Genomic DNA, 14,103 nt, shown 5'->3' with positions numbered 1-14,103 from the left:
AACAAAAGATTCCGGAACCCCAAAGAGTAGCAATATTCCATGCTACCGATCCAGGGTAAGCAGTGACTTCCCCCGTGTCTTTCTCAATAACAGACTATGGACTTTTCCTCCAGGAAATTGTCCAAACCTTTCTTAAAACCAGCTACGCTATCCGCTCTTACCTCAACCTCTTGGGCAAATCTCTTCATAAAGGTGCTTAATAAATCCCAATAAATAAATAAAGGAGAGGCTTCAGTATTTGCCAGGAAACAACAGCCCTCACTGAAACTGGTTGAACACAAAGGGCTCTTATCCTTTTTTTCTTACTATTGTGTACATTTTTTTAACCTTTGTTTTTAATCACTTTAGGGGGCAATTTTAGAACTGCCCTCACAGATAAAAAGTATATTCATTTGTTTTTGCTCTGCAGTTTTTTGGTTTTGTTTTTTTTTTTTGCAGCTTTTTCAAAAAAGTAAACCTTTGAGAATTATCCCAGGACAGAATGCACGGATACTTTTCCAGACTAAATAAAAAGATAATTTATCAAAACAGGTCCAGATGCCACCCCAGAACCACTATCCCTATAGCAGTGGTCTCAAGCTCAAACCATTTGCAGGGCCACATTTTGGATTTGTAGGTACTTGGAGGGCGTCAGAAAAAATAGTTAATAATTTTGCATGAGGTAAAACTCTTTATAGTTTATAAATCTTTCCTTTTGGCTAAGTCTTAATAATAATATTGCAATTTATAGCTAAAGAGACATATGATCAAGACACTGTTTTATTTTACTTTTGTGATTATGATAAAATAGTACCTGGCGGGCCACATGTGGCCCCCGGGCCGCGAGTTTGAGATCACTGAGTTAAGGGGGAACAGTTAATCTGCTGGCTGGGTTGGAGGGCAGAGGGGAGAACAGGACAATCAAGCCATTATGACATCACAGATGAGGTTGGCTCTTATTGGTGGAATGAGGCATTATGACATCACAATCTCAGCTCTGCTTCCCAAAGACAAACAGGATGTCATGGTTACAGTTAGGCCAGTGGTCTCCAACAACCCTTTGCAGGGCCACATTTTGGATTTGGAGGAACTTGTAGGGCCTCAGAAAAAATAGTTAATGTCTTATTAAAGAAATGACAATTTTGCATGAGGTAAAACTCTTTATAGTTTATAAAGCTTTCCTTTTGGCGAAGCCTTAATAATTTTACTTTTGTGATTATGATAAACATACCGAGGCCTCAAAATAGTACCTGGTGGGCCGCATGTGGCCCCCGGGCTGCGAGTTTGAGACCACTGCCCTATACAGTGCAATTTAGTAGTATAGGTGAATTGTTACCCGCACGTTGGACAAGTGCACTTATGCAACCCACTAATGCAGAAAAGTGGCTTTGAAAATCAGCCCAGCTCTAGGGTTTCTTTGTAAAAAGCAATCGATAGCTTGAATGCAGTTTTCCCAGGCTGTCCTCCCCCCCCCCTTGTCCTTTCAGCAGTTATCACCCCCCCCCCCCTGCTTCCCCCCTCAAGTTTTCCGCACGGAAGGTGCATCATTTGAGCACATCGTCCTCTCTTCATGCATGCGTTTTTAGGGATCCCCCCCCGTACTGTGTTGTTATGACTGTTGTTGTCTCGTTTGCTTGTGCTCCACAGGTGCGCCTTTGCATTGCTCCTCCGCCTCGTCGACCCCCCTCGAACAGTCCCCCTCCCCGCCCCCTTCCCCGGGAGCCAATGAGAGGCGGCGGGGGTTGCTAGGCGACGGCGGGGCCGGCCCGCCGCCGGACTCGGAGTCGGAGGGGGAGCTGAGCGTCGGCTCATTCGGAGCTCGCAACGGCTCCGGCAGCGCCGGGGTCTCCGCCAACGGTGAGTCAGTGCATCGCTCTTCTCTTTTGCCCCGCTCTGCGCATGGCTCTTGCCCGGCTCCCACTGCTTGGGTTGGGGGAGGGGGTTGAGCTCTTGCCCCCCCCCCCCCCACTTCCCTGCTGCAGCCACTCTTTTCCTTCTGAAATCTTGCCAAAATAATGCATCGGGCCGTTTTGATCTTTCTTGCAGTAACTAACAAAAATAATAGAGTGAATGTCAGAATTGGTTAATTTCTACCTTTTATTGTGAATGGAGCCTTTTGCTGGTTGTTTTGGTTTTTAAAAAACTTTTTAAAGTCGGGGGTTGGGGGAGGGAAGGTGGGACAGTATGAAGCAAGCATCGCTTTGTAACAAAAAAAATTTAATTTCAACCTTTTAGTGTGAATGGAGCCTTTTGCTGGTTTGTTTTGCTTTTTAAAAACTTTTTAAAGTGGGGGGGGGTTTAGGGGGGAAGGTGGGACAGTATGAAGCAAGCATCGCTTTCTAACAAAAAATTGGTTAATTTCTACCTTTTAGTGTGAATGGAGCCTTTTGCTGGTTGTTTTGGGGTTTTTTAAAAAAACTTTTTCTACCTTTTGCTGGTTGTTTTGGTTTTTTAAAAACTTTTTTAATTTTTGGGGGGTTTTAGGGGGGAAGGTGGGACAGTATGAAACAAGCATTGCTTTCTAACAAAAAATTGGTTAATTTCTACCTTTTAGTGTGAATGGAGCCTTTTGCTGGTTGTTTTGGGGTTTTAAAAAAAAACTTTTTAAAGTTTTGGGGGTTTTTAGGGGGGAAGATGGGACAGTATGAAACAAGCATCGCTTTCTAGCAAAAAATTGGTTAATTTAAACCTTTTAGTGTGAATGGAGCCTTTTGCTGGTTGTTTTGGCTTTTTAAAAACTTTTTAAATTTTTGGGGGGGTTTTAGGGGGGAAGGTGGGACAGTATGAAACAAGCATCGCTTTCTAACAAAAAATTGGTTAATTTATACCTTTTAGTGTGAATGGAGCTTTTGCTGGTTGTTTTGGGGTTTTTTAAAAAAACTTTTTAAAGTTTTGGGGGGTTTTTAGGGACGGAAGGTGGGACAGTATGAAACAAGCATTGCTTTGCAGATGGGGGTGGACACGCAGGACAGTCCACAGTGTGGGAGTGGAGAGAGCAAGACCACAATCCTGCAGGGGTGCTGGAACAATTTTAGTTGAGGTGCATGAGAAACCTTTTCACACTGCAGCATCTCCAGTAGTCCTGGTTTCCAGTGCCCGTGTGTTCTAAGCCCACTAACACCAGGGGGGGGGGGGGGGAGTTTGAAGAAATTAGGTGCTGATCTGTCCTAAACCTTTAAAATCTGTTCCACATTTCTTAATAGATTACTACTGCTATTGGTACTGGTATTTATATTTTAATGCTTAACCAATTGTTTTGCTAACTGGTTAAAAGAACCTTAAGATTTGGGATGCTGAGTCAAGCTAAGATCCATCAAACACAGCATCCTGTCTCTGATGAATGGCCCGGTCAAGTCAGGGAACATCGTTTCTCTCCCGGAGATGAGTGGTAGCTTTCTGAGATGTGAGATAGATGTGGCCATTGTCTGTCTATGAGCTTCTCCTCTAGGAATTTATCCACTCTCTCTTTTTTTAAACCCTGTTATATTAGACACCTAGGGCAAAGATTCTCAAAACTTTAACGCAGTCGCCAAACAGTTTTCCGGCGGTTTAGCCTGCGCGCATTCTAGCGGCGGACTGTCAAAATGGATTATCTCTGTCTTTAACGAGGTTTCTAGCGGTCTCTGACAATGGCGTTCAAAATGCGTTCTTTAACATTGAAACAAGGCCTCCGGTGGATTCTTAAAAATTGCCGACGCATTTTCAAAGAGCGGCATTGGCTTTTGGCGACAAAAAGCAGCCACTGGTCCAGGGGGGAGGGGGTGCCGTTACCGTGCCAGCACTTGTGTTTTGACTGTGGCTAATGAAAAGGAAAAAATGTGTATCTATATATTTTATAAGTGGAGGGTGTAAAATCACGCTTCTTTTATGGGAGAGTCAGGCATGTTTTATGCGCGCTTGTTAAAAGCCAACGTTTCTTCTTGTGCGCATGTAGGATACCCTTGTCTTGTGTGTTTCTGGCGGTGGGTCTTGATAAAATTTTACATTAAAAACAAATGACAAGATTTACCTGAATTATAGTAGTTTTTTTGGAGAGAAAGGCGTGTTGTATGCGCGATTGAAAAAAGTCGACGTTGCTTCTCCCCTCCCATTCGTCCAATAGCTGTTGTATGCCTATGATTGACACACCGCTTACGGTTAATATGGGGCCACCGATTCTTTACGTGCTGATGATCGCATTGCTTTCCAGGGCCATGCGCACATGCACGCCTCTTTCCTTGTATATTCTGCGTAGGTGCCAGCTACTGGCACCAGCGACTCGATGCATGCAAATTTAGCGAATCTTCACAGCTGTCTGCCGACATCATTTGCACGCCAGATTTTCGGAGACTATCTCGCTTTTGTAAATTCGCTATCAACACGGCTGCATTAGCAGACCGTCGCTTTTTAACGCGGTTTTCTGAGAATCTTGCCCCAGACTGTTGAGTGCAAAAATAAATACTTTCTCCCACTTGCTTTAAATCTGCTACCCATTAGTTTCATGGGGTGACCCCCTAGTCTCTTGTTACGGCCTGAAGACCTAAATTACTGTTGCCTGTTTACCTGCGCCAACCTGCTCCTGATATGGTAAACCTCTATGGAAATATCGTTTCTGAAGCGTTGCCAGATATCGATAGCTCTGTGTATATAGCACAAGATAAATCCTTGTTGCACCGAGCAAAGAAAAGTCAAGCACGAAACAAATAAAAAGTTTCAGGATATAGGGTTATTCTTAGAGACTAACCAGAAAACGGCAGTCTGTGATGCAGGGATTCAAGCCGACGAGAAATAACCCGAGGGGTTATTGGCTGGATTTTGGATGACGATTTTTTTTTTTTTTTTTCTGGCGGTGAAATTGCTCTCATCTTTCATTTTTGTTCTTGTTAACTCGCTTGCATGAATTCCTATTTTTACTGAGCCAGCAGGAATGAATGAAAAAGTGGTTCTGAAGTCAGGACAATGCAGATTGGGATTCAGATAGATTTAATTGGCGTGACAAAGTTTTGCACGTGCTTCCAAAATGCAGTCAAACCTTGGTTTGCGAGCATAATTTGTTCCAGAAGCATGCTCGTAATCCAAAGCAGTCGAATATCAAAGCAGATTTCCCCATAGGACATAATGGAAACTCAGATGATTCGTTCCACAACCCAGAAGCCTTAATACAAAATACAAGTAAAACAAATAACCCGCGTGAAGTGCGCACGAGCTGCACTTGTGAGAAGGCCTCACAAGATGTGCGGCAAGATGCGGCACACTTACACGCTGCGAACCGTGAAGCGCGGGCTGCTGTACTTGGTACGAGCGCCGTCCCGCTAAACGATCACCTGCGCACGCGTTAGGTATAAGCACGCATGGGCGTCGATGAGCGGTACAGGCACACACAACATAAGCGCTCCTCGAAGTGCGTGCTTACACGTGATGCGCGCGTACGCGCTCGTTTATCAAGGCGACGACTCATTTTGCGAGTTAAAATTTGCTCGTCTTGCAAAAACACTCGCAAAACCGCGTTACTCGCAAACCGAGGTTTGACTGTACTGTAATAGGTAAAGGGAAAACATTTTAAAATGTATACGCTTCCCCCTCCGTATTCGCGGTGGTTAGGGGCAGAGCCGGCCCGCGAATATGAAAAAACCACGAATAATATTCGGCCCGGTTCTGCCCCTAACGCCCGCTTCCCCGGCTATTTTAAGCCCTGAAAGCTCCCCCCCCCCCTTAAGCCTTACCTGGTGGTCTGCCGGGTTTTCAGGCAGGAGCGACCGTCCCACGCTCCTGCCCCGTGCAGATCGCTCACAGGAAATGGCTGCCTTGAGCTCCCGTAGTCTTTCGAGCCATATCCTGTGAGCGATCTGCACGGGGCAGGAGCGTGGAAAGATCGCTCCTGCCCCAAAAACCTACTAGACCACCAGGTAAGGCTTAAGGGAGGGCTTAAAATAGCCTGAAAAATGAAAATGAATTTTTTGGTTTAAAACCGCGAATAAGCGAATCCGCAGATACGGAATTCGCGAATATGGAGGGGGAAGTGTAGAGTGATCCAGAAACACCACTCCACAGTTCTTCCACTGATAGATAAGTCAGCCAGGGGGGATGGGAGCAGTGTAAGGAGAGCCCCCTATCTCCTTTACTTTAGTAATGTAAGAAGACACCATCTCATTGCAAGGATGTGTAGGGTTTAATGACTTGTGAAGGAGATAATGCAGGGTGCTTTTATGACCTCTTAACCTGAAGACAATAGGGAGGAGGAGGGAAACAGGATTTCACAAGTGAGCACTAACCTTAGGTATACTTGAAGCTGTATTTGGAGCTAGGAAACTTGTCGTGAGGGGGGGGGAAGGGAGAGGTGGGGGATAGATGTCAGCAGAGGTGAACTATGGGGCCTACCGAAAAAGGTGAAATTGAGTTTTACAGACTCCCGCTGCCTCTCCGTTGTTTTGATAGCCCAGAGAACTGTGGACAGCCCTGGATTACAAGGGAGGCCATTCGAGATCAAATTTCTGCTTTCCTGTTCATGCCATTTCATAACTGGAAAAGATTTTCTCCTTAGGAGGTTTGCGAGGAGCAGATTTCAAGTACTGTGAATATCCATTAGAGTTAAGGAATAATAATAATTTTATTCTTATATACCGCTAAAGCCATAATAGTTTGAGGCGGTTTACAACAAGAAGTGCTGGACAATCAGGGAATAAAACACAATATAAAATCATCAGTACGTACATACAATGTGAAAGTAAAAAGACAGTAAAACCTTAACTTACAAATCGATTAAATAATTTTGTTTTTACTAATTTTCTAAAACTGAAGTAGGATGAACAATGCATAATGATATTACCCAACCAAGTGAGGTAGGGAGAGGTAAATGGGATAAGGGGAGGATGGAGAGGTCTTTACTGGGGTTTTAAAAAATATTATTATTAATTGATGCTAATTTTTACATGTTCAAGTTTCAAGTTTATTATTAATTTGATTAATCGCTTATTCAAAATTCTAAGCGATGTACAAATCAATAAAATTACAAAATTTTAGGGGGAAACAAAACAAACACTTAGAACTAACCTAACAAAACATATTGAAACAAAAAGGAGAGGATGGGAAGAGAAATACAAGTTGTTGATAGTAAGTAAGACACGTATGGGAAAAAAACAATAGGAATGGAGGGAGAGTGCTTCAAAAAAGTTATGAAATAGGATTCAATTGAGGCTCCTAGTCAGGCTTTCTAGCTATCAAATGAGTCTTTAAACAGAAAATTTTTTAACTTGCTCTTAAATCTGTCTAGATAAATAAATAGGGAGGGAATTTCATGTAGGGGGGGCTGTGACAGAGAAGATGAATTGACGCCGTGTATTAAGGTGTTAGGTCAAAAGCGCGCCGGGACAAAGGCGCGCCCAGACAATTGAGCGCAGCGCGGAGGTGCACGCCGCTCAAAATTACTGTTTTTAGGGCTCCGACGGGGGTGTGTGGGGGGGAACCCCCCCACTTTACTTAATAGACATTGCGCCGCGTTGTGGGGGCGTTGTGGGGGGTTTGGGGGGTTGTAACCCCCCACATTTTACTGAAAACTTCACTTTTTCCCTGTTTTTAGGTAAAAAGTTAAGTTTACAGTAAAATGTGGAAGGTTACAACCCCCCAAACCCCCTCATAACACCGGCGCGATGTCTATTAAGTAAAGTGGGGGGGGTTCCCCAACAAAACTCCCCGTCGGAGCCCCTAAAAACAGTAATTTTGAGCGGTGCGCGCCTCCGCGCTGCGCTCAATTGTCCGGGCGCGCTTTTGTCTTTCGCGCCGTTGTCTATGAACCGTGAATTAATGATTTTGAGTGAGGGAACTGTTAATAGGTGTCGGTCAAGATACATACAGTTTTCAAAATCTTATTTTAATGAATACTTTAAAATGCTGTTTTCTTTCATCTGTGCTGCTTTGAAAGAAAGCGATAAGGAGCCAACCCAAATGTGTACGCGGAAGCACTAGCGAGAGTTTCTTATCCATGGGCTGCAGGGGGCGCTGTTTTTAATCAAAAGCAGAACTCGTGTACCTCTTTACCCAACTCGATCGCTTTTCTCAGCCGCGTGTCACTTTCTTTTTTAGATAAATGAAAAATAAAAAAAAATTGTGAATCTCCAAGGTCATATCATTCCAACACAATTGTGTATGATGGCAGCCCTGTGACTCAACTGGACAGGGGCCAACATAGCACTTAGATAAGTGGTGAGGGGGGGCAATGGTTTCGTGAATGCCTTCCCTTTCAACTTGCAGTCAACATTGTGGTGGCCTCAACGGGCATAAGGACGTTGGAGGAGAGAATTCCCGTTCAACCGTCATCTGGCAAGAGGAGTACCTTGGCAGATTGTCAAAAAAGGAAGATTAGAAAGAAAGAAAGCAGCGGCTGGCAGAGGGGGAGGGGTACCAACCAAAACGAGAAACTTTGAGGAGGGTTGATGTTGAAGATGATGGCTTTAGTAAAACAACTCGAAAGTGTCTAGGACCTAATACACGGGGAACATTGGACTCAACACGGTCCATGTTTCGACACTGCTGTCTTCCTCAGGGGTCCCTGTAGGTCCTATTAAAAAAAACTCTTGTGTTTGCTTTAGAGGGGGAGGGGTAGCCATGAGAAATTAGCTGTTGTTTATGCTTCAAGTTATGCTACTTTTAGAAAACAGGAGCCATGAACATAACAAATTTATTTGTATAACGCGATACCTTGCAGATCTACGCGTTCTACAGCAAAATTAAGCAAAACAGAAACAACAAAATCACAAATGTAATATCAGAAAGACCTGACATATAAATGAGTTTTCAAAGATTTATTAAGTTCTTTATCCCTAATTGCAGCTTGGCATGAAAGCGGCCTCTGAGAATATCTTTTGTGTGTGCAACCCTTAACAGGTGGAAATCAAAAAGATGCAGAAATAGGCACAGAGCGCCTTGGATTAGCAAAATACAAAATGATCAGTGAGATCGTTTGCAGTAAGACCATGCAACGCCTTATGACAAGTACGTTCAAATTTAAAAACGACTCTTGCCTCAATAGGAAGCCAGTGTGGCCTCCAATAACAAGGTGCTATGTGGTCTGATTTCTTCAGCGGCGCTCGAATAAATCGCCGTCTGTGTAAGTGGTTTTTTTTTGGTAATCAGCAATAGTCCAAAGTACTTAGGATTAAGGGCTGAACCAGTAATGTGAAAGAGGCCGTGTCAAAGTAATGTATGATTTTATTTACTTTAAAAATTTATATGCCGTTTAAAACTAAATGGTTTACATAAATTATATAAGAACATAAGCATATATACAGTATTTAAAATGAATACATAATAAAAACAAATACATAGACAAATAAACATATAATAAAATAAACGTAAAAACAATCTTCAAGGAAATAGCATAATGTAGATTAAAAAGATCATGGATAGTTCATCAGCTTTATCAAAAGTAACTAAAAAAAGGCATCTACAAATATCTACGTCTTTAAAAATTTTCTAAACCTACCTTTATCACAGCAATTTCGTATCTGACCCACCAAGGAGTTCCATAACTTAACTCCTGCGCAACAGAAGGTCATTTTACCAGTCTCGACAAGTCTTGGGTTCACAGATGTCTTCAGTAAAGCTAAATTCTCAGAACTCAAAGATCTTTTTGGTATACGCTTCCCCCTCCGTATTCGCGAATTCCGTATCTACGCGGTTTTAAACGAAAAAAAAAAAATACTTTCATTTTTGGAGCTATTTTAAGCCCTGTAAGCCCCCCCTTAAGCCTTACCTGGTGGTCTAGCGGGTTTTCGGGGCAGGAGCGATCTTCCCACGCTCCTGCCCCGGGCAGCTCGCTCATAGGAAATGGCTTGAGAGACTACGGGAGCTCAAGGCAGCCATTTCCTGTGAGCGATCTGCACTGGACAGGAGCGTGGGAAAATCGATCCTGCCCTGAAAACTCACTAGACCATCAGGTAAGGCTTAAGGGGGGGCTTTCGGGGCTTAAAATAGCCGGGGGAAGCGGGAGTTAGGGGTAGAACCGGCCTGAATATTATTTGCGTTTTTTTCATATTTGCGGGACGGCTCTGCCCCTAACCCCTGTGAATACGGAAGTAATTGAGTATATTACTTTTAAGCAACTCTGGGATGTTTCCGTACATAAATTGATGGCACTCTGAAGGCGACGGAAAGTCAGTTTCCATAATGTGTGAAAACATTTTCGAAGTACTGAGTCGGTACGGGCAGTCATTGACAGATTTTGATCCAGGGTGGTGGTGTTAGGTACCGTCGACTCGTGCTCGAGCCCTAGCGACTTGATGAATTGCGAACCTAAAAAGAAATTGGGTTTTGTGCTAGGCCGGAAAGGTCCTCCAGCGTCATCACCATGGTTGTTTTCAGCCTGTCCATCCATTGGATTGCAGGTCGCCCTCTTCGCCTGGTTCCTTCGATCTTCCCAAACGCGATGTCCTTCTCCAGTGATCTCTCTCTTCCGATGGCGTGACCAAAATAAGACAGTCGTAACTTCATTATTCATTATGTATTGTATTCTTCGTGAAGGGAAGACACCTTGCCTCAAACTATAGCAAATGATCAAAAAAGGCAAACGAGATGTCATAAGAACATAAGAAGTTGCCTCTGCTGGGTCAGACCTGGGGTCCATCGCACCCAACAGTCCGCTCCCGCGGCGGCCCATCAGGTCCATGACCTGTAAGTGATCCTTTGTCTAAAACCCTTTAATCCCCCATTTTTCTTCTATCTATACCCTTTCATGGTCCTATCTCTAACTCTATCTATATCCCTCAATCCCCGTATCCTTCAGGAACTTGTCCAATCCCTCTTTGAACCCCCTTAATGTACTCTAACCTATCACATCCTCCAGAAGCGCATTCCAGGTGTCCACCACCCTCTGAGTGAAGAAAAATTTCCTAGCATTGATTCTAAACCTGTCCCCTTTCAGTCTCTCCGAGTGCCCCCTTGTTCTTGTAGTTCCCAATATTATTCTGCTTGACGTATTGTCGTATTTATTGCATTTTGTATGTTGATTGTACAGTACTTTGGTCTAAAGCAGTTTATAAATATTTTTTGGGCTTCAAGTGACATAGCCGGTTTGATCTCCTCTTGAATCGATTTGTTAGTTCTTCTGGCGGTCAACGGCACGTCTAAAATCCTTCTCCAGCACCAAAGCTAAAATGAGTCGATCTTCTTTCTGTCCATAGTGTCCAGCTTTCGCATCCGTAACCATCCACTGAGAAAGCGAGTGTGTGGACACGATTGATCTTCGTTTGGAGTGTTACCTCCTGGCCCTTAATACTTTGTCGCGAGCCTTGGTAGCCCCTAACATTTTGATGGCTTTGTTAATCGGGTAGGAAATTCCTTTCGGATCTGTGCTTTGAGCGATGCTATTCTTACATGGAGTAGCATAGAAGAATGATTGTGTCTTTAAATGGGTTCCAGTGAGCTCTTCCACAACTACTGACAGAAACTGCGCGGTGCCGATATGTTTTGAATGCAGGTGACGAGCAGTAAAACAGGTTCTAGTAAAACTCATTAAGTCTGAGAGGCTTTTCTTCAGTAAAATTGTAAAAGAAGACAGCTGGGATGCAGTCTAGAGAGATACGTTTGTCCCCCCCGGCTCTGTAAACTTGCACACACAATTTGACTCTTCATATGCATAGTAATGCAACGCAAGTTATAGAATACTTCAAGATACACTTCTCCCTCAGTATTTGCTGTGATAGGGGATTAATAGAACCGCAAATACAGAAAAACCGCAAATAACTTTTTCATATGTTATTCGTTGTTTTCTATTAAAAACCATCGTGACTATGGTAAAACCACGAATAAGATGGTGGGAGACCTGGCCTGTTCTTGAAGGAGAGGCAAAACACGGTGAAGAAAGCGCCGGGAATCGGCGATTTTCTCTGCAAACGCTTGGAATCGGCGATTTCTCCATGCAAGCTGATGTAATTGGGGGGGGGGGGGGGGGGGGGGGCCGGGGCCAGCAAGCTAAAAACCCTGAGTAATCGAAACCGCGATTGCTGAAACCGCCAAAACGGAGGGAGAAGTGTACATGCAAAATGTCATTGTTAAATTAGTTGCTAATTGGTATTAATAATTGGTGCTTGATTTGAAGTTATGCGCTTAGTTGGTGTTCTACAGTTTGAACATATAAAATGATAGCGCACAGCTGAAGGGGACTTGGATCTGCGGGATGGGAATATGTTAGTGACTTAGGGCGCGTCCATGTAGGTTATAGATTACTATCAGTTATAGAATTGAATACAGTTAGGAACGGACAGCCTCCCTTCCTTAATCTCCCACTCCGTCTCTCTCTCTCTCAACCCTCTTCCTCCTCCCTTCCCATGCTCCCCTTGTTCCCTCTCTTCTCACCCCTCTCTCTACAAATGCCTGTAAATTTTGTCCTGTATTTAACTCTGAATGTCAATTGTAACCCGTTCTGAGCTCCCGGGAGAACGGTCTAGAAATCCAAATAAATAAATGAATATATTGGCCATTGAGTGGGTATAAGTGCTCACACCTGATGTTAGGTGTGTAACTGCAGACTTAGGGGCTGATTCTAAAAAGGGGGCCTAAAGTTAGTCGCCTAACTTAATTGGCAAAATACCCTTAATAGCCTCAGAAATTTAAGTGGACGATTTAGGCGCCTGTCACATGGTGCTTAACAGCACCTAACGCCTAAGTGGGCATTTCTGTGGGCAGAGCGTGACTTGGGCGCCGTTAAGCAATTTTCCCCCAAAACACGGGCGCCTGAAAATGAGGCGCTTAAAACCCCGGCCTACATTTCGGGCAGCTACGTTTTTACATAGGCGCCGCTAGCCGCGATTCTGTAAACGGCGCCTAAGTGTGACTGACACACGGTCGGCACTGTTTTTCTAGGCGCTGTTTATAGAATCAGCCTCTTATTTATTTCTTTCATTTTCTTTCCCATCCTTCCCAAAGAGCTCAGAACGGGTTGCAGTCTAACATACTGTAATATACAATTAACAGGTTAAAATTTGCCATATTTATACTATAAGATTTTATCCTAACGCGATACATATTAGAGATCTTAATAACCTAGGAATAGCTTTACTGGGTCAGACCAATGGTCCATCAAGCCCAGTAGCCCGTTCTCACGGTGGCCAAAACCCAAGGAGTAGCAATATTCCATGCTACCAAATCCGATCCAGGGCAAGCAGTAGCTTTCCCCATGTCTTTCTCAATAACAAAACTATAAGAACATAAGAATAGCCATATTGGGTCAGACCAATGGTCCATCAAGCCCTGTAGACCGAATATTTCATTTTACTGGCTGTGCATTAGCCGATTCTGGAAATTTAATGCTGGTTCCCGGACATGGTCTCACGTTGAATTTCAGGGGTTTAAAGCCGGCGGTAGCCAACAAAATGCTGATCGTTGCCGACTGAATATCGGGCCTGTTACACTGTGCAACAGAGGTTTTGGGGCATGAATTGCAGTGGGTGTTCAATAGTGATTTGGGGTCGTTCAATTCAAAACTGACCTTAATTTTTTGGTATAACCCTCTGGGTGCTGAGGCTGTAGCTTTAACCACTGCGCCACTCTAGAAATGAAAATGTGGTAAAAGTGAGCCAAGTAAAGGACAATCAAGCCATTGTGACATCACTGATGAGGTTGGCTCTTATTGGTGGAATGAAGCATTATGATGTCACAATACCAGCTCTGGTTACACTGTGCAACAGAGTTTCGGAGCATGAATTGTAGTGGGTGTTAGATAGTGATTTGGGGGTCGCTCAATTTAAAACTGACCTTAATTTTTCGGTATAACCCTCTGGGTGCTGAGGCTGTAACTTTAACCACTGCGCCACTCTAGAAATCAAAATGTGGTAAAAGTGAGCCAATAAAGGACAGTCAAGCCATTGTGACATCACTGATGAGGTTGGCTCTTAGGCATTGGTGGAGTAACACATTATGACATCACAATACCAGCTCTGGTATTAGTAGTCATAGTAGTCGTAGTAATTGTGTTTGCTGAGAAATATAAATAGCCCAGACTTTAAGCCCCGTATAACTCATCCCAGACGATGCCTTTTTGCATTAGGCACTGCAGATTAATCAGACCCTTATGTTGCAGTGTCGAGAGTTAGTCTGCCTGTAGATATAATTATAAAAAGATGGGGAATATTTTAAAACCTGGTGGTGTTGCCT

The 14,103-nt window shown here is 43.7% G+C and overlaps 1 protein-coding gene across 4 annotated transcripts in view; it reads left to right on the top strand.

The window, feature by feature from the left end:
* TENM4 (teneurin transmembrane protein 4) overlaps positions 1-14,103 on the top strand; it is a 1,150,563-nt gene that overhangs the window by 680,953 nt on the left and 455,507 nt on the right. For 3 of the 4 annotated variants that reach the window (XM_033948174.1, XM_033948172.1, XM_033948171.1), the window contains exon 6: positions 1,627-1,836. The exons of the other annotated variant lie outside the window; for it this stretch is intronic. In XM_033948174.1, coding sequence (XP_033804065.1) covers positions 1,627-1,836 — 210 coding nt within the window. The remainder of the gene's footprint in view (positions 1-1,626; positions 1,837-14,103) is intronic. 4 annotated transcript variants of the gene reach the window in all.

The sequence above is a fragment of the Geotrypetes seraphini genome, chromosome 6, assembly GCF_902459505.1.
Source record: "Geotrypetes seraphini chromosome 6, aGeoSer1.1, whole genome shotgun sequence".
NCBI lineage: Eukaryota > Metazoa > Chordata > Amphibia > Gymnophiona > Dermophiidae > Geotrypetes > Geotrypetes seraphini.
Note: the sequence above shows the minus strand (reverse complement) of the source record. Positions and strands in the feature narration are given on the sequence as shown.